Here is a 20,495-nt window from a genome sequence, read left to right as displayed (position 1 = left end):
TTTTCCTGAGCTACTGATTGATAAATATGGATTGCAACTAATCATAAGAAGTTTAATGTCTAAAAGTCATCAGAAAATAAAATAGTCAGTTTCCTAAACTATCTATTCAGTATATTTTCTGAATATATACAATCATACACATGCAATATATTATAAAATGCTAATATTTTCATGTGTCTCACTGTAGACAGAGGCGCATAGCAGAAGAAAATCATTGAAGCAAGACTCTTAACTTCCTTCTTTGCCATCCTCTTTTGCAAGAACATTTGTCTTCCAGGCATTTGGGGAAATTATACTTTCTGTCTGGCTTTGTCCTCACAGAAAGTGAGAGTGAAGTAAGAAAGATAATGATTTATTTGAACAAAAACTAGCTTTGAGGAGCCAAGAAATAGAAATGACTTCTATTGTTTATTTTACTTTATTTCTACAATTTCTGCATTCCTTCAGAATCTGAAAATACCTGTGTTCACTTAACACTAATATCCATAAAATTATAACTAAAAAAGCAGCCAGTTGTTTATAAATTCCTGCATCTTTATTTTACCAATTTCATTTACCAAGATGAATTTTAGCTCAGAATCAAATAAGTATTTAGAAGATAAACTTCACCTGGGAAGAAAGCAACATTGACAGCCCTGTTTTTTTGCTTCCCAAGAATATGAGCAGATGATGATGATGATGACCATGATCACCCTGTGTTTTACCACAACCACAAATACCACCTTCTTCCCAGCAACATACAAAAGTTTGTTGATCCCCTATCCACTCAATGTTTCCTTAATTAGAATAAGAAAATGACAAGCTTCAGAACTTCCATCTTTGAGATGAGGAAACTCCATCCCAGAGAGTAAGTGCATTATCCAATTTTACATGATAATTTAATGCTGCAGCTTAGATTAGGAACCAGATCTCCTAACACCCACCTCAGCATTCTAACCTGGATGGAATATACCATACAAACATTTCCTTGGAAAATTTCTGGGAATTTGTGGGAATAAAAATAAAGTATATTCCCCCATTTCCCCAAAACAGTATAAACAGATACCTAGAGACATAGTTACTCATGGTTCCTAAATAGATTCCCATCTACTGCTGGAGTTCATTTATTTAATTATTCTCTTTTCCATCTCCCCTCTCTACTAGGTTATCCCTAAAGGCAAACAAACTTTTCTTAATAACGTCAGCACAATAATAAAAAGTTCCCATGACCCTTGCTTTTTCTCCTTTGAAAGAATCTTCTATAGCTGCTGCTTTAATTTACAGTCTTCAAAACCAACTGTGATCCAGCTTCTGTTCTTAACACTGTCTTCATTTGATTCTTGTGATCACCAGTGACTCTTGCTGCTCACTTCCATGATCATTTCTGGGAGCTTATTAGATATCTCAGTGGTATTCCCCACAAGCCAGTTCTTCATCCTTCTTAAAAGGCTGTGTTTTTGTTTTGTTTTTCTTTTTTTTTTTTAAAGATTTTATTTATTTATTTGAGAGAGAGAATGAGAGAGAGAGAGAGCACATGAGAAGGGGGAGGGTCAGAGGGAGAAGCAGACTCCCCGCCGAGCAGAGAGCCCGATGCGGGACTCGATCCTGGGACTCCAGGATCATGACCTGAGCCGAAGGCAGTCGCTCAACCAACTGAGCCACCCAGGCGCCCTTGTTTTGTTTTTCTTAACACTACACTATTTTTAGGTCCCATTTGTAGCTTCTTTTGAGCTCTTTTGCTGGGTCACAACGCCCCACAGCTCTGTTCTAAATGATTTTCTCTTTTCTGTGTATGTCCTCTCTCTAAGGCAATTTTAGCCTGTGGCTTTCCCTAGACTGTTAAAACTGTGTCTCAAAAGGGTGTCAATGCTCCCTAGGTTTTTATACTATCTTCTTTACACCTCCACTGGCATGCATACCAGTCATGAACAACTTAAAATAATCTCTACTGAATTCTTGATCTTTTCTCCCAAACCCATTCCTTCTTCAGTCACTTCCTGTGAGTAAATGGCAATACAATCTTTCCAGCTGAACAAGCCAAAATTTGTATTATCATGGACTATTTTTTTTAATTTAAGGTTTTCTTCAATTCCTCTTTTTACTTTCCATCCTAACATCTATTCTGAAGCCAGTCCTATCAACTTTATCCCAAAAAACATAACCCAAACCATCTACTATTTTCCATCCCCATCACCACTTCCATCATCTCTCACCTGGACCAATGTGATAATCTCTTAACTGGTCTTTCTGCCTTTACTGTATACCCTCTGTAATTAATTTTCATATGCTACCTAAAGTGACCTTTTTAAAATGTAGTGCTCACATTCTGTCACTCCCCCATCTTCTTAAAATTCTCTGATAGCTTTCCATCATACCTAGAATAAAACCCAAGTACTCTGACTTTACATAGCTTCCTCTTCTGGACCACCTCTCTAACCTCCTCTACTTTTCCAAGTGTGCTCTAGACACACTGGCCTTCCTTTTTTTCTCTAAATTTCTGTGTCTCTTAACTCACCAAGCATATCCAGATATAGGACCTTTGTAAGAACAGTGAGACTAGCTAATATTTATTAAGTTATATATATATTTCTTAATCTTCCCAATAACCCTGTGAAATAGATATTATTACTGTTGTTATCCATGAGACACTGGAAGGTTAAAAACTGTTCAAGATCCCCAGAGAGTAAATAATAGAATCAGTATTCATATCCAGACAGTAAGGAACCCCCCCCCAATTTAAGATGCTGCCATCTAGCTGATCCACTGCCTGAATGTCCGTCCCTTCAACTTATGGTTCCATGGCTAACTTCTTGTCAGTTAGATCTCAGGTTAAATATTACCCTTTCTGAGAGGTCCTCCCTACTCACAGAATCTAAAGCAGACCCCCCAAGTCACTATCAAATTATTCTACTTAAATATCTGCATTAAAATTTTTCCTACCTGATATATTTCCTTGTTTGCTTCTTTCTTTTATTCCCTTTCTTCAAAATGGAAGCTTCACCAGAAAAAAAGGTGCCATGTTTTGCTTACCATTGTAATTCTAGTATATGGAACAGTGCTTGATGCTCATTAAATCTTAGCTTGATGAATTAATGAGTAATGAAATGAATAAATGAGTCAATGAATAAATGACTCATTTAAGATGTTATTATTTTAAAATTGTTGATACTTTGAGCCATTATAATTTTTCACTTTAGGTGCACTTTGTAGATTAATGCTGTAAATTTTGGTTTACTCAGAGAATGTCACTGTGGGGTGGAAAGTTATGGTGGATCAAGATCAAACCCAGGGTGGTGCCAAGAAGACAAAGACTGGCACTGCACATTGTGAGTCACTGGGCAGATGGGAGATAGCTAATGGGTGACAGACATGGAGGAAAATGATGGAGCGGAATCACATAGAAGAATCAAAGAATGCAAAACACAAAGTTCATAAATGTTCACAGGAATCTCTCTGGCCAGAGACTATATATAAAATCTTTATTTGGAACCAGAGCTCACATAGTTTCACATGCATCTTTTTAAAATTTTTTTAGAGAGAGAGAGCTAGCGAGTATGAGCGGTTGGGGGGGGGGGGAGAGGCAGGGGAGTGAGAGAATCTCAAGCAGACTCCATGTCCAGTGCAGAACGTGACACAGGGCTCAATCTGACAACCCTGAGATCATGACCTGAGCCTAAATCAAGAGTTGGACGCTCAACTAACTGAGCCACCCAGGCACCCCACATGCTTATTTTAAAACTGGTTTACATCTAACTTAAAAATCCATTCACAAAACAAAAACATTCACTGAAATCTCACAGAGTTAAAGTTTGCAAAATTATATTGACTTGCTAGATTATAGAGATAGGTTTCCTTCACACACTCAGGACAACTACCATTAAGACACATATGCAAGACCAAATCAGTGAGACCTAATAAGAAATACAATTGCTAAATATGTCCTTTCTTGGCCCTCATGTTCATTTTTTCTTTTAAGATTTTATTTATTTATTTGCGAGAGAGAGCAGGAGCAGGGAAGGAGGTGAGGGAAAGGCAGAGAGAGAGGGAGAAGCAGACTCCCCGCTGAGCAGGAAGCCTGAAGGAGGGCTTTATACCAGGACCCCAGGATCATGACCTGAGCTGAAGGCAGACGCTTAACTGACTGAGTCACCTAGGCACTCCCTCACATTCATTTTTTATAGAAAATTAAATGAGAAACTAGCTGAACTTGCTTGTTTCTTTCTGTTTGACAATTTAAGTATGTTTTGTAGAAGAATAAAGGTAAATGTGGTTTAAAATGAGATAAATTTCAAGTTACCTAAGTAGGCTGTCTTAATGGAAGAGGTGCTTATATTTTTTTTATTTTTTTTTATTATTATGTTATGTTAATCACCATACATTGCATCATTAGTTTTTGATGTAGTGTTCCATGATTCATTGTTTGCATATAACACCCAGTGCTCCATTCAGTACGTGCCCTCTTTAATACCCATCACCAGGTTAACCCATCCCCCCCACCCCCCTCCCCTCTAGAACCCTCAGTTTGTTTCTCAGAGTCCATAGTCTCTCATGGTACTTATATATTTTAGTACTCAGGGCTGACTTTCTATAATTTTTATTTAATATGAAGAGATATTCAGTGCACTCAATGCTACATCCTTTTTCTCTATATATAGTTTTGGTCTGAAATCACTTCTTCATTTAACTTTCCTTCTCAATTGATTCAAAAAGGAAAAAGAAGAAGAAAATAAGATATGGAAAGGATAAGCGATGGTATTTTGAGAAGCTACAACACATGGACCTATTTTGTCTCTCTGTTCCCCTTATATTCCCAGCACCTAGCACAATATTGGCACATAAGTTCTCAGTAAATAGTTGTTAAATGAATAAATTAAGTATTTTACATTTAAATACTAAGAACTGGTTAGAGGGTATTTCAAAGAAAATGTCCATTGCTACAAGAAGAAAGCAAAGTCATTTTTAGTTTAGATGTCAGAAGCTTTTAAGTACTGGTGTAAATTCTATCTTAATTCCTGGTCTAGGTGATCTAAGCTCAGCAATATCCCTTTGCCATATGGATAAAAAGGTGGCTTATATCCAAACACCACAGAAGCCAAGACACCTCAAGCGACTGATGTGCTGTCAGTTTTTGGAAATGTTGATTATATGAGATTCAAGGCACAATTCCTAGTCCTAAATATAGTTCTTGTACAGGTTTTAACTAATCCATCCACTCAATTCATATTAAAGTTATGTTACATAAACTGAGTCCAGAAACTCATTCACACCCATAAAATGAATCAACACATGAAATATGCACTTATCTGAGGCAAATATGGGCTTTGTGTCTTCTTGCTTTGTCCAAACTGTGCTGCGGTCTTGAGGCAATAGAGGCTACCTATGTTAGAGGATCTGACTTTGCTGATAAAGAAGGTTAAAAATCTCATTTTGAGTTTTAATTGTAGAGTCTGGCCATCTAAAGTGTTAACTCCATAACTACAAAATCTCCATTCACTTTCAGTACCAAAACAACTTGAGGTCACTATAATTTCTTCCTGTGTTTCCATTTCATCATTTCCTCTGAATATAAAGTGTTATGGAAATGAACATTCCATTGTGCTTATGTTTCATATTGAGACGTTACATTGATCTATATCCAGAACTAGTTTTAACTGACTTCTGAGATTCCAGGTATCTTTTTTCCAAAAGCTCATTCATCTTTAAAAGACATGTTCACTCTTTCCTTTTGTGGCCATCATTGAAGTGCCAGTGGCCAAAATGAAATTCAGTCCCTTTGTGATTTCTGACTAGAGCAAGAACGATAAAAGGCATTTTCATGCACCTTCTCACATCTACAGGAAGAGTATGTCTTCTTCTCTTTCCAAAAGCTCAGACAGAAGTACAATGTTCAGTGCAAGCCCATACAAAAAGATGATAAAGCGCAGGTTGGGTGAGGACACTACAAAGGTCAGCAAATTTGCAAAGTAGCCCAGGTTTACAGGACAAAAGATGTCACCGACATTGAATGAGTACAGTGGGAGAAGGCAAATGGCACAACTACCCATGTGGGCATCCACCCTAGCAAGATGGTTATCAGTAAACTAAAACTGGATAAGGACCACCAAAAAATCCTTGAACATAAAGCCAAATCTCACCAAGTAAAAAAAGAAAAGGGCAAATATAAGGAAGAAACAATTGAGAAGATGCAGGAATAAAGTAATGTTATATAAAACTTTCAATAAAAACTGTTAAAAAATAAAAATAAGGTATTTTTCAAGAAATTTTAGGCTAATTTTTCATCCTATGCAAAGTGGGTCATATTTTTCCTAGGTCATAGTCACTATTTTGAAATAAAATGCACAGCATTTCTACTTGAATCACATGCATAATATCTCTTAGTATAGCTCCTACACATGTACTAACAAATGTAATCACCTATTAGCTGTTCTTAACATCTCTATGAAATAACCGATAAATGTAATTCATAGTAAGGATTCTAATTGTTTTAAGGTTGAAATAATTAAAGAGAAAGAGATTGCCATGTCAACTGTAAGACAGTGATGGAAGTTTAAAGAACATAATTTCAATCTAGTCCTTACAGGAGTGAAGCCAAATTAAAATTCAGAATACTCCCAGCTTTCATTTCTGGAGACTATTTCAATCTTTAATTTCCACCTACTTCCTAGACCTGCAAAGAAGCACAGCATTTAAAAACGTGGAAATTATTTTTCAATAGGCAATTCACAAATGTGATTTTTGCTTTTTAAATTTAATGGCTAAGATTAAATTTTTGCAACTATTTTAGCTTTTAAAATTATAATTTAGGGACGCCTGGGTGGCTCAGTCGGTTAAGCATCTGCCTTCGGTTCAGGTCATGATCCCAGGGTCCTGGCATTGAGTCCCACATTGGGCTCCTTGCTCAGTGGCGAACCTGCTTCTCCCTCTGCCTGCCGCTCCCCCTGCTTGTGCGCTCTCTCTCTTGCTCTCTCTCTCTGACAAATAAATAATCCTTAAAAAAATAAAATAAAATTATAATTTAAATATTGTATGCACATGACTAGAAAATTATATGCTTAGAATAAAAAGGACTTAGAATAAAAAGGAAGTCTCCTTCTCCAGAGGCAACCACATTTAAGTTCAATGTTGGGGCTTCAGGTGGTTAAATCTGTATCTCTAATAATATGCTTATTTTTCCACTTTTTGGGGGGGGTATCAATTTTGGACATTGTTTACTGACTTTCTGCTCAGCAAAATGCAGACTTAAGTCACTTAGCCAAAGGCACTTCCTTGTCTCCTCATAACACAGCTCAACCCTTATCAACTTTGTAATTTCACACCTCAGATTTAAGTCTTTATTATTTTTTTCATCAACTACAGGAAAGCTCTCTTAACACCCTATTTTTAAATATGATGTCAGTTACACCTCCATCTTTCTTTCTTCTCCTAATTTTTAATTCTTTCACAGTGTGGATTTTACCTATTCTTCTATGTTATCATGGTTGGAAACATTTTGTTGTTTCCATAATCACAGAGTAGATTAAATATCTGTTAAGTATTCTCTAATTAGTTTACGGGCTGCTTCTCCAAGTTAAACATAAATGTTTTCCTGATTATGACAATGCTCATGTTGTTCTTCAGGAGCTAAGTGCTGGACTCTGATGTATTCCTTTTCTGAGTCCAACTTCATATCATCTGTGACATGCAAAAGGGAAAATTTCTAGAGTTAAGTTGAAATGAATTTTCCTCTTACGTTTGTACTTCAGTAATTGACTTCGCCATACCCAGTTTTTCTTAGAGGATCTCATATAGTATTTCCATAGATCAATTCCTCTTATTTCTGAGACCTCCCTCCTGCACATGTCTGTCCATTCTGGACTAAATGCTCTCAAGGTCTACTGTGCAGTTGTCATTCTGGGACAAGAAGTTACTGTTTTCCTGATTTCATGTCTTCCCCTGTCTTGGTTTACTGTTTATTTTGCTACAATATATGCTCAGGTAACTTCTTAAGAAAAAGTACATTGTAGGTAAACTTTGAAAAGTTTACATGTGAGACAATATTCCTAGTATAGCTTCCTCTGATTTTTCCCCCTAAATATAAAGGCACTGATTATTGTCTTCCAGAATCCAGTATTGATAAGCCCAATGCCAGTCTAATTCTTACTGTTTGCATGTGACCAACTCACATTCTTTCCCTGAAAAGTTCCATTTTCTTCCCTTTATTATTAATCTTCTAAAACTTCACAGTAATTTTCTAAGACTAAATCTTTTTTCATTCATTATGGCATGCCCTTTTAGTATGAACACAGGTTTCCCCCATTATATGAGAGTAGAGCATTCTTATGAAAACTTTCAGAAGCCGAAATGGCGCAAATTAAAGAAGCAGTAACCATTACTTTATATAGAAAATTTCTTGAGCATTTCCAGACCCAAAAAATAACCTCTTTCAGGCTTTTCTGATACCTTAGGACACATCTAGCTAACAGATGCACAAAATAAATCCAGATAAAGTACTGGTGCTCATAGTCAGAGTTCAAAGCTACAGCTGCTCGATGCTGAGATTCTGAGTATGGTTCCAGGAAAGGAGCTTGGTGGCACCACTCTCACTGCTCAGGGTAACACAGACTTTTGAAGGGCAGAGGATACCTGTATTTAGGTTTTGTAACTGGGGAAAGAATCCTCCAGAATTTCTTTGACAATTTACTCTTTTCCTCTCCTTTTGTTGTTGATCCTACATGCATCTGTATTTCTTCTATATTCATGTCTATCTTTTTGTTTTAATTTTTGGGATAGCTCCTTATCTTCCAACCTATTTTTAAAAATGTAATCATATTTTTAACTTCTAGTAGCTCTTTTGTGTTTTCCTTTTACAGTGAACGGTCTACAATATACAAAACTCTCTAAAGATCTTAGTATCTTAGTATCTCTTCTGCTCTGTATTCTCTCTCTTCTTATGGGGTCTGTTTTCTCTGCACTTTTACTTTAGTCATTCTCATTGTAAGCTTTTTTTTTTTTTTTAAGATTTTATTTATTTATTTCACAGAGAGATAGCGAGAGCAGGAACACAAGCAGGGGGAGTGGGAGAGGGAGAAGCAGGCTTCCCGCCGAGCAGGGAGCCCAATGTGGGGCTCGATCCCAGGACTCTGGGATCATGGCCCGAGCGGAAGGCAGATGCTTAACGACTGAGCCACCCAGGCGCCCCTCATTGTAAGCTTTTTGAAAACACATGCTAATCCTTGGTTATCCATTCATTTTTAAAGATCTGAACAATAAATCTGCTTGGAAACTGTGTCTTTAGGTAGGGCTTGCCACTTTTTTCCCTAATGAGTAAGGCAGAAGGCTACCCATGTCAGAATGCAGGAGCCTTTGTTCTGGAGCTCCAATGCCGACATTAGTTGCCCTAATCCTTTTCAAGTATTTAACACGGATTTGTAGATTTTCTTTAAAGCTGCCTCCTGGGGTCCTGGATCTAGGGATGAAGACAGGACTGACTGCTTTTCAGGCATGCTTTCAATGCGCTATATTACTCCCAGAACCCTTAAAGTAACTATGTTTGTGAGTCCCTTCTCTTCTTCAAAGCAGCTCCCTCCTTAGCAATTGCCTCTTCTGCTTAGACACACTGATGCATCTTATCTTATCCTACATCTTTTACAATTACCACTTACACAATTACCGTCTTACAATTACCACTCTACTACCTTCTGCCTTCTAGAAATTGTTTAAACTTTCTTCTCTACTGATGACTCTCATGTCACTCTCTTTGCTTTAGGCTTTTTCACCCATGTTTTACTCCTTTACTATCATTTTAATTAGATCTTAGGAAAAAAGGAGATAAACACATGTATTAGTCCATCATATTAAGCCAGAGTTACTTTTTCATATTTTACCTTATTTTGCTATTTGTATTTTAACAAAAGAATTTATTATTCATGCCTAAGGGGGGGAAACATGTTTTGTGGTGTTTTTTCAGGGGATGGGATATCTTCCTATTTATTTCAATTCTCTTGAAATTTTCATGCATTTATAATCTATGAACTTAGAAATATTTATGTAGGACATCATTAAGGATCATATTACTTTCACTTATTGTGCAAAGAATATACTCAATGAGATTCATTCAGAATGTATTTGCTTTTGCCCATTTCAAATTGATAGTACTTACCCCTGTATTGTCCATATGTTTATACCAAGTTGAGTTGACATATTCTAAATAGGTTTAGCCCAGTGTTTTGCTATTCAATACAGATAATGCGATGAAGTCTTTTTAATTATTTGCCTAGTTTATCAGGTATGAGGAAATTATAAAGTAATTCATTTATATAAAATATATAAAAATGCCATCATATCTGATTTCTTTCATGAAAGGAGAAAAATGTATTCCATTCAGGTTTCATGAAGTGCTAGAGATTACTAAATTTGTAGTTATCACTGAAATAATAGTACAAAATATAACGTTATCATCCATCATCTTCCTAACTGAACAGCTTAGTATTTTACCAGTTACAAATTATTCTTAGGAGGAACACATATCAAGAAAAAGGAGTCAAAATAAGCTTCAAACTACAGTTAGTAATGTCCTTGATTTGCTTTGGGGAATCTGTTCTTTATCTTCCAAATACACGGGAAAAGGAACTAACTAGAAATTTATAAACTCTAAGGATAGGCAGAAAATGGAAGAAACACTGAACAAACAGAACAAAAAAAAAAATTTAAGCAAAGGAAGAAAAAAGAACATAAGGGGGAAAGTAGGGGGCATAAATGGATGGGAAAGGTATTCCTTTGTATAGACTAAAGGTCAACATTTATAGGTACTCATATTGCCTTTCACAATATGTATAAGTCACTTTTAATTTTTGCTGTTTAAAATCTTAGAAAATGCCTGGGTTTCTGTTTGGCCTAGGTTTTGGCATTTATGAAATCTGAGCTTTTCCTAAAATCTTGTAGCTATGGTGATAAGAATATTACAATTTTTCAAGAAAGTCATTAATTTTTCATCATGTACTGCATTGACTGATACTCTATATCTTTCACTGCATGTGTCTACAGGGTCTTGAGGGCTTGAGTTTTTTGGACTTTTTTTGTTTGCACCTTCAACGGCTACCGTATCAGGCCCTGAACAAGGCATTTACCCTTCAAAACTCTACCTCCTTCAGGTAGACTGTGATTGAATTTTTATTGCTATCTTCTATAAAGATATCTTTCACAGGAGCTGCTCATTCACCAATACTTAAAATCAGCTTATAGAGATCTTTCCGGCTTAGTATAAGTTGTCCAAAGTCTCAAGCCATAGGGGAGGGGGAAAGATAGGAGAGCTGGTGATCAGGTAAACAGGCCCATGGTCAGTTTGTTTAATTTCTCTGACTTCTTTACTTAAATGAAGCAGCTGCTAAATTGGTATAATAATAATGACTTCCCTCACTATTTCTTTCCAGACTGTACAAATCATTTCCTATTTTAAAACTCCCACTCTTTAGATTTAGAGCATTGAAAAAGCAGCTACTCATGGTTCAAATTATAGTTAAATGCACAGCACCCAATATGAATGATCATTCATTCAGAATATGTGATATTAATCTCATGGATTTGCTTTATTTCAGGATCCCTTTCTTTGCTCTTGAGTATGGTATGAGTATGGTATTAGTTTGACTTTGGTATAAGTCTGTGTGTTGCAATCATTGGTCATGTTCACCCAACATGTTTATGTTTCTCCAATTTCAGCATGTGGCAAATTGATGAAAATCACAGGCCCAATTACAGTCAAGACATCTGGAACCCGATTTGGCGCTTGGATGACAGACCCTTTAGCATCTGAAAAAAATAATAGAGTATGTTGCTTCCCCAAACACCTTTGCTTAGAATCATGTTTTATTTGCACTTTATGTCTATTGAATTATTTATTTTCTTTAGGAATATTAGTTTCAACTTTAAAAGTATTACATTGTTTGCAAGTATTCTCAATTTGATAATATTAACATAGCTATAGCAACCTTATTTTATTAAATATTCCATACTATAACTCACCAGTAAAGCAAGTCCTATTTTTATTAGTTTTAGTCTTATTTTATGCTAATAAAGAGCTAATTACAAGTATACAAAATTCTCTATATACTCCTTCTAAAACCTGCTCCTTAGTGTGAGGAAAAAAAAAAAAAACCACTAAGTGAAAAACTCAAGAGCAACCAATTCACTAACAAGTTGAAATATCCCTGGAATCTAGAGGTAATTTTAAAGTAAATAGTACTGAAACTTTTGGAGTATATTTTCATAAGTTGGCAATGCCTGTATTATGTAAATCAATATACTGGAAACTTAACATAGAGCTATTTATGATCTATTACAAAACTCAGTTTACATTAAGATTCTCAAGGGTTACATGCAAATGAGACTAGTGGCAAATTAATAAAATGGTTACACTAAAAAGCAGCTGCACCTATAAGCTGATCCAATGAACAAGAGTTACTATAAGTTTCTATGGTATCCATAAAGGAGAAATAAATGAATAAAATTAGACGATAATTTTCAGAGCAAAAGAACACATTTGCTGAAGGTGATATTTGTTTGCAGTTATCACTGATTGCACTGATCTATCAGCTGAACAAAGTGATGTGATTTGCATTGATACATGTTTAGTTCACTCAGTGATATGCACTGAATGGTCAAAGAAATAAATAAATCATAAAAAGAACAGAAAGCACATCAACTTCAAGGCAGTAAATTGAGTTTTTGCTTTCCACATAGAAAATGCCACTATTTTTGCCTGCAGTGCTATCACATTGCGGGAGGTCAGCAGTAAAATAATGTGGCTTCCAGATCCTGAGAATGGTGATATTAAAATGTGCTGAGTCTGTCTTTACTTTGGAATTCTCAGAAAAGTACAGAATTTAGTCACTCCTATTTTTTTTCCCTTTTCCTCAGGTCTGGTACATGGACAGTTATACTAACAATAAAATTGTTCGTGAGTACAAATCAATCGCAGACTTTGTCAGTGGGGCTGAATCAAGGACATACAACCTCCCTTTCAAATGGGCAGGAACCAACCATGTTGTCTACAACGGTTCACTCTATTTTAACAAATATCAGAGTAACATCATCATCAAATACAGCTTTGATATGGGGAGAGTGCTTGCCCAACGAAGCCTCGAGTATGCTGGTTTTCACAACGTTTACCCCTATACATGGGGTGGATTCTCTGACATCGACCTAATGGCTGATGAGATCGGGCTGTGGGCTGTGTATGCAACTAACCAAAATGCTGGCAATATTGTCATCAGCCAACTTAACCAAGATACCCTGGAGGTGATGAAGAGCTGGAGCACTGGCTATCCCAAGAGAAGTGCAGGGGAATCTTTCATGATTTGTGGGACACTGTATGTCACCAATTCCCACTTAACGGGAGCCAAGGTGTATTATTCATATTCCACCAAAACCTCCACATATGAGTACACGGACATTCCCTTTCATAACCAATACTTTCACATATCCATGCTTGACTACAACGCAAGAGATAGAGCTCTTTATGCCTGGAACAATGGTCACCAGGTCCTATTCAATGTCACCCTTTTCCACATTATTAAGACAGAGGATGACACATAAGCAAATGTAATTTGTTTTCATTGATCATAACCGCGTCATTTGTGATAAACTCTATAGAACCCCTTCTGTTTTCCCTTTATTATAACTTTTCATCATTTTTCCAAAGCATTTTTTATTATAAAGTTGGTTTGTCAAAAATCAGCCGAGCCTGTCTAAATTAACCTGTTGGAAACACATCTTAACTCCTAAATTTGCAGGGCCTATCATGTCCTTGTCATGAAAAGCACTAAAAAGAGCTTAAGTGGCTAAAGTTATAGTTTTGCAAAAGATTAATGTTCTGCCTTATATTAGAGTCAGAGACTAATGATGGCTTAAATGCATGAATGTCTTTTTTTTTTTTAATTCTGTCATTTTTTTACTGTCTTTTGCTCTACATCAGGAAATATTTTGGTAGGAATTAGAAAAAAAAGCACTTTCCTCCCATTTATTTCTAAAAAAAGATTTAAGGATTTTATTTATATGGAAAAAATATATTACTCATTTTGCTGTTATAGAATTCTCTGATGCGGTGCTGTACAGTCATTTTTAAATCTCTTGCTAACATTTTATTGGCAATATGTATTTCTACCATTGTAACCACCATTGTGCAATTGTATCTCTTCACTTCTGTGAAAGTAAGTAATATTTTTTATAAAATACACTGAATTTAATCTCAGTAGTTATTACGGGACAATTTTCAAGTATGGTCAAGAAGGAAATATCTTCTCGGCTTACCCCTTTACTTAAATTCATAAGCTAGAAGGAAAAATCAAACTAAATCCCTTACATAGAATATTTCTTTTACCCCAAGTTTATTGGATCACTGATACTGAATGCTAAAACTGATTCACTACAGATGAGTTACTCTGTTCACGCCACTGAAAGCAACCCGTATTGTTGCTTGCAAAGATGCAACTGAGTCAGAAAATTTTGGATTTGAGTTGACTTAACTCATTTATCATACAACCAACCAAATTTTGTTCTTCATAAATAAATATATTAGTGTTTTAACTTAAATTTTACACACAACTTGCAATAATGTAATTAATTGTGTCAGGACTCTGAAGGTACATGAAGCACATATAGAAACTCTTAAAAAGAAAATTTCTGTGAGGTCATCTAGATTTACATTATGAGCTCTGGAGAGTTACTGGCAATATTAGTGCAAAAGAAAATGATGGGAAGATTTGGAAGTTGTCTGTGCAGTTTAAATGTGCAAAAGCCAATTCAGAAAACAAGATGGGAAGGCAACCCCTTGTTACCGTGATTCATAATGTGCACAGAAATAATGTAACCAAAAAAGAAAGCTTTAAGAATATTTTGTTTTAATAACTCCAAAAACACATAATCAATATTTATCAAACATGTCGTTGAGTTTGAATGTCCTTTCCATATGTTAAGAATACTTACCTAAGGCAGTTTTACAGAAACTAGTGTGGGTTGGTTTTACAGTTTAAAAAGTATATTCTATAACAAATAATGTATAACTTAAATTGTGGTAAATGTTTAGTTTCACACATACATAATAACAATTTCCTTTGTAAAGTAAGGATATAATAATTCAGATAAAGCATTGTGTAAAGAAATGCTAACACTTAAGAGTAATTCATTTCAAGTGTCACAAAACATAATTCTCAAATATCTCACTGTCAAAGTCATAGAATTAAATAACTCAATCTTGAGATTGTTAAACAAAGACTTCTTTTCTTTTTTGCCTACAAAAAGTTAGCATGACTTGGTGACCACTCTGGGTCCTTTTGCAATGTTGTCTTCTCTTCTAAAATGTTTATATAAGTTCTCCTCTGCTTTTGAGAGTTAGAAAACTTAGGAGATTCACTTGTCATTGTACACACACCACAAAAATAATCAGCCAATACTTTGTATATCAAGAGTTTGTATGAAGAAAGAAAGTTAATTTCAAAAATGAATGAATTTTTAAGTAGATGGCCTCTGATGGATATCTGGGTCTTCATTACTTGTTTTTTAAAAGAATTATGTAATATAGTATCACATACATTCAAAACCTGGATGATCACGGCTTTTTTGTGAGATGTGCAGCTTGTAAAGCACTTTATTGTTTTCTTTGTAAGGTATCATCACCATTTCCAATTTCTTTGTATGTGCTGCTAGGGCAAGCACAGATTTTATTATTGTCATAGAAGTGGGGGTAACATGAGTTTAAAAATGTGATTTGCATTAAACATTTACAGTTTAAAAGCATTTTTCTTAATAAATTATCATCAGTTTTGTGCCTGAAATAATAACTTACTCTAATCACTGGGGTTTTTTTAAATCTCAAATAAATTTTATGAGGGAAATAATTTACTACTTTAAAATCATTTACATAATCTTATCAGTAAAGATATCCAAGCTTGATCCTAAATGAACTGTGCAACTGGTATTTTCTGAATTAACCAGATCATTAACAAACTTCCATGTCATTCAAATAATAACATGATTATGGTCTGATCGTGTTTGTGTGACATTTGTATTTGTGGCACTTGAATCACAATACTTATTATCTACACTTATATCTATTAGTTCACAAAATGATAGTGTTTCAGTACATTACTAATATGTAGGATAAAAGAGAAAATAATGATATGCCTAAATGTAACATTACAAGTAATTAGATAAGATTTATCATAAATTCAGAATTTCTGGCTTTTATCACCATACTCATACGTCATTTCATCCTTTGTAATCCGTAGTACTCCTTCTAATGAAATCTTGTCTTCAGAAACAATTTATTCCTAATAAGAGAATGGTCTTTCAAATCACTACCAAACTTACAAGTATAAATTTTTCACACAGAAGAATTATTTTTTAAATGTAACTATACAAAATTGTTCTTATGTTCTCCTAAAAATAAAAGTTATTTTCCTCCGAAGGTAAGTTTTACATGTAATAATCCTTTAGCTTTATTCTCCTTAAAGAGTAGATTAAAAAAGAAGAAGAAGAAGAAGAAAAGAAAACCCTACTGGTCTCCTTAGCACTCAGGATTACCAAATCATTTCTCCAAATGCTAAATTTGAATGCAACTGATAGCAAAATTAAAACCATTCCTTCGAATTAGAGCAAATATGAAAAAATAGACATTGCAGAGTTCTAAAAGCTGAATTCTGTCTTCTTTTGAAGGCAGAATTTAAAAATGGCACCTTGCTGACTTGACCAGGAAGGTACCATTATGTCCTTTATGAACACCTTGAGTTCCTATGGCATTATAAAAGAATGGGCATTCACAGACAAATCTTACGTAGCCTTCTCCATCATCACATGATAAGTGGATCACAAGAAGAACTACTATCAAGTGGTCTACCTAGCACTATAGGCAGGGAGCATTAAATTAAAATTCAGCTGTTACAGGATGACACAAAACCTTCATCTCTGACTGCTCATAGCGAGAAACACTGATTTCTAGAAAGTCTCAGAGGCACTAAATATCACTCAGTTCAGTAGGCTATATCCATACTGAAATCAAGATCATGGAATGGTTTCTGGTTCTAAAATTAAGTAAGCTTAGCATAAATAAATCTCTTAGCTAATAATTTTTCATAATCAGTGAGTCTTCAGAGAAGGTCTGGGGCTTTGTAAAATATATTGTTTTGAATTTAACTTATACTCGAAAAAATATAATGAAAACAGTTTATGGAAGGAAAACCAACCTCAAAATCTTTTAGCTATTTTTCTATGAAATAATGAATTCAACTGATGACAGTCTCTTTAATAGAAAACTGCTCTACCCTTTAACCAATCAGAAAGAAAGTCTCCCAAACTTACTTTATCAAGCTGATTTATCAGATTCACATCTTAAAATTATGTTAATTTATCCCTTTTGGGTGACCTGTTCCATTACACTTAGAGCAATTTTAATCCTGTTTGGATTCTGCTTTGTCTCCAAAATGTCAAACTGGTTGGCAGAAAACTTATCCCCTTTGAAGCTCAGTTCATTGATTGCCAAATAAGTTTTACAAGTATAAGTTATTATTAAACATGTCCTGAAAATGATATAAGGACCTAGAACTGTACCTTGCCAAGAGTACTTAGTACCTTTCATAACTATAACTATCTTAAAACATTATTCCTATTTAGAGATGTGGAGCAATGTGGTAAATAAGGAGAACTTCTCAGGAATACCTTAGTGCTACGAGAAATTTGCTGATACCAGACACATAAATGCAGTTCAGTACAAAGTTGCATCCCTACCAACGGTATAGTCTGCCTCTAAGAGCTCACACCCATATTCTAAAATAAATAAATAAATAAATAAATAAATAAATAACCAAAATATTGCCATAATATATCATTGCCTACCACAATCAGACCTAGAAATATCATATTATCAGCAGACATTTCCAGAAAATAAATACTGTATGACAAAGGCCTTGAAAAGACCTCAAAAGAATGAGTAAAAAGAAGCATCAGCCATTTTAAATTCAAGCATGTTATAGAAATTTATCATACTGAACTTGGTAATACATATCCAGCTAACCTCTTTGTCTATATTGTAATTCTTAACTTCATGAATTCATATATGTTACCAATATGTAGTTTCTGGGCTTTCCAGCTAGGTAATACTGCATTATTTATTCATTTATTTGAAAAATAATCCCTGAGCAAACTATGTATCTAGACAATTTCTAGATGCTAAGGATACAGCTGTCAACAGATAAGATTTTCTTCATGTGCTTACATTTTAGTAAGAACAGGCTGCAACGAAAATATTAATGAAAAAAAAGTTCTAATTGTACTAATTGTTGTGAAGGAAATAAATACCTTAAGTCATAAAAAGTGAGTGGATGTTTGCTAGGGGCAGGATTGGGGTAGAAAGTGATGCATAAGAGAGAACAGTAAAGGGCGATTTCTCTTAGAAGGAGCCTGCCATGGTAAATTCAGTCAAAGAATGGACTGTCACAAGTCCAATCCACATACAAAACTGAACATCTTCCTTTACGTTCCTAGAACCCATGGATCAAATATTTCTTAATATGTCTCTATTGCAGAAGTTATTTTTTTAACTTGGAGTTTGAGGATATACTTCTGGGCATGGCTGAACCCTGAAAATATGTGCTAAATTTAGTGTATCTATGTGGTTGTACATTCTTTCATGTAGAAGATTCACAGCTTTCATCACATTCCCAAAGAACCATGACCAAAAGATCACCACTATGTCAATGCAATCTAATTTAATCACAAATTTACTGAACATCTTTATGATAAGCACTGAATGTCTGTTATCTGTCTTGCAATCCAAGAATTTCAGCTTGCTTCAGAGAGGAAAAAAATCAACACCCTAATATTATTGGTAATTTCTTTCCTCAGAAGAACTCAAGATTAAGTTGTTCCCTATAAAAACTTTAAAGGGATTTAATATTTTGTCCAAATCTAATTATTTTTCTGTGATCCAGTCTTCAGGGCACCTTCTTGCCAGATTCAGTGACCCAGGGTCTCTATTAAAAGGCTCCTATAACTATTTGAATCTCGAGAACACTTTCTTACAATTCTAGCACAGCCTTTTGGCAGCCCCATTAGAATCTGACTGAAATTGACTAGATGTGGTGTGTGCTTCATCAAATTCAACTGCAAACTCCTCTTCTGAAATTAGCAACTGTGGCAACACACAGCAAAAAAGGAAAGGTTATAACACTTGCCTTGGTTTTGATATGTATGCAATCTACAGCTACAGAAAATAAAAAGATTTTTATTAAAAAAAAAAAAACCTCCAGTCAGTAAAGCATTGAAGCTGCTTCTGTCAATGATGTTTTCTTTCCCCCTCCCAACCAAAGAACTCGAGAAGACATCCATTAGCTTCTACTTCAATGTGAACCAAAAATAATAAAAAGAAGTATTTTTATTCTCTCTCCTCCAGTGTCTTTATTAAACTCTGTTAGAAACTACTCTTGTAATATGCAGTATGCATTGAAAAAGAAACAGAACATGTCTTTATATAAGTAATGAATTTCTATATAAGTGATATTCCTGCCCTTCAGGTAAAGTTTGGCCCAGCAAAGTGGCTAATATGCATAATTAATTTGTGATTAGCTTTTCTTGCCATTCTTCCTTAGAGTATGTGCACCGAACAAACATAACCAAAAGAACTCTTTCCATTATACATGGCTTTCTATTTTTCAAGGCTATTTCATTTCTATTCTTTCATGTAAGGCTTTAGAACAGCCCTATGGAGGGGCGCCTGGCTGGCTCAGTCGTTAAGCGTCTGCCTTCAGCTCAGGTCATGATCCCAAGGTCCTGGGATCAAGCCCTGCATCGGGCTCTCTGCTCTGCCAGGAGCCTGCTTCTCCCTCTCCCACTGCCCCTGCTTGTGTTCCCTCTCTCTGTGTGTCTCTCTCTGTCAAATAAATAAACAAAATCTTTAAAAAAAAAAAAAAAACAGAACAGCCCTATGGAATAGGGAGGGCAAACGTTTTTATCCCTAAAAAGAAAGCAGAATATTTATGTTTCAATGTCTATACTTCTCCATAGATGTTCCACGGCACTTAACACTTAATATGTTCCAAACCAAAGTACTTATTGTTCCCTCACCTGCCCTCTGCCCCCACCGCTCTTCCTTCTTACTTCACTTAACAAAAATATCATCCCATCCTCAGCCTTGCTTCCTACCACGCCTTTGGCTTTTTAAATGCACCTTCCCTCACATTATGGGATTTCTATGACAAATAAAATACGACAAAATTTAAACATGTCTAAAATCTGAATCAATGCCTATTTCAGATGTTTGTTCTCAACAATTACCTTCCAATTTGTTCAGTTCACTCAGTGTTTCCTAGCTCTCTTCAATCAACCCTCTCATCTCCATTTCTATACTCAGAATTGGGTGCCCTATTTGGAAACGTTTCTTTTGAATATTGACCTGATTCCTCTCCTATATAATCAGTTTTACCTTTTGCTTTGGCCAAGGGCTACCTCCATCAGCTATGGCTTTATGAAATGCTTCCCTGACCAAGCAAGCC

General features: G+C 35.2%; 1 protein-coding gene and 1 pseudogene across 2 annotated transcripts in view; both read left to right on the top strand.

Annotated features, from left to right (window-relative positions):
- OLFM3 (olfactomedin 3) overlaps nt 1–19,348 on the top strand; it is a 191,728-nt gene extending 172,380 nt beyond the window's left edge. For both annotated transcript variants that reach the window (XM_006728170.3, XM_006728169.3), the window contains exons 5-6: nt 11,674–11,780; nt 12,871–19,348. In XM_006728170.3, coding sequence (XP_006728233.1) covers nt 11,674–11,780; nt 12,871–13,548 — 785 coding nt within the window. In that variant the 3' untranslated portion in view covers nt 13,549–19,348. The remainder of the gene's footprint in view (nt 1–11,673; nt 11,781–12,870) is intronic.
- On the top strand, nt 5,737–6,372 carry LOC115944128 (large ribosomal subunit protein uL24 pseudogene; annotated as a pseudogene).
- Nucleotides 19,349–20,495: the final 1,147 nt, after the last annotated feature.

Source organism: Leptonychotes weddellii, chromosome 4 (genome assembly GCF_054177405.1).
Source record: "Leptonychotes weddellii isolate Sample4059 chromosome 4, ASM5417740v2, whole genome shotgun sequence".
NCBI classification, from domain to species: Eukaryota; Metazoa; Chordata; class Mammalia; order Carnivora; family Phocidae; genus Leptonychotes; species Leptonychotes weddellii.
This window is presented reverse-complemented; position numbering and strand designations above follow the sequence as displayed.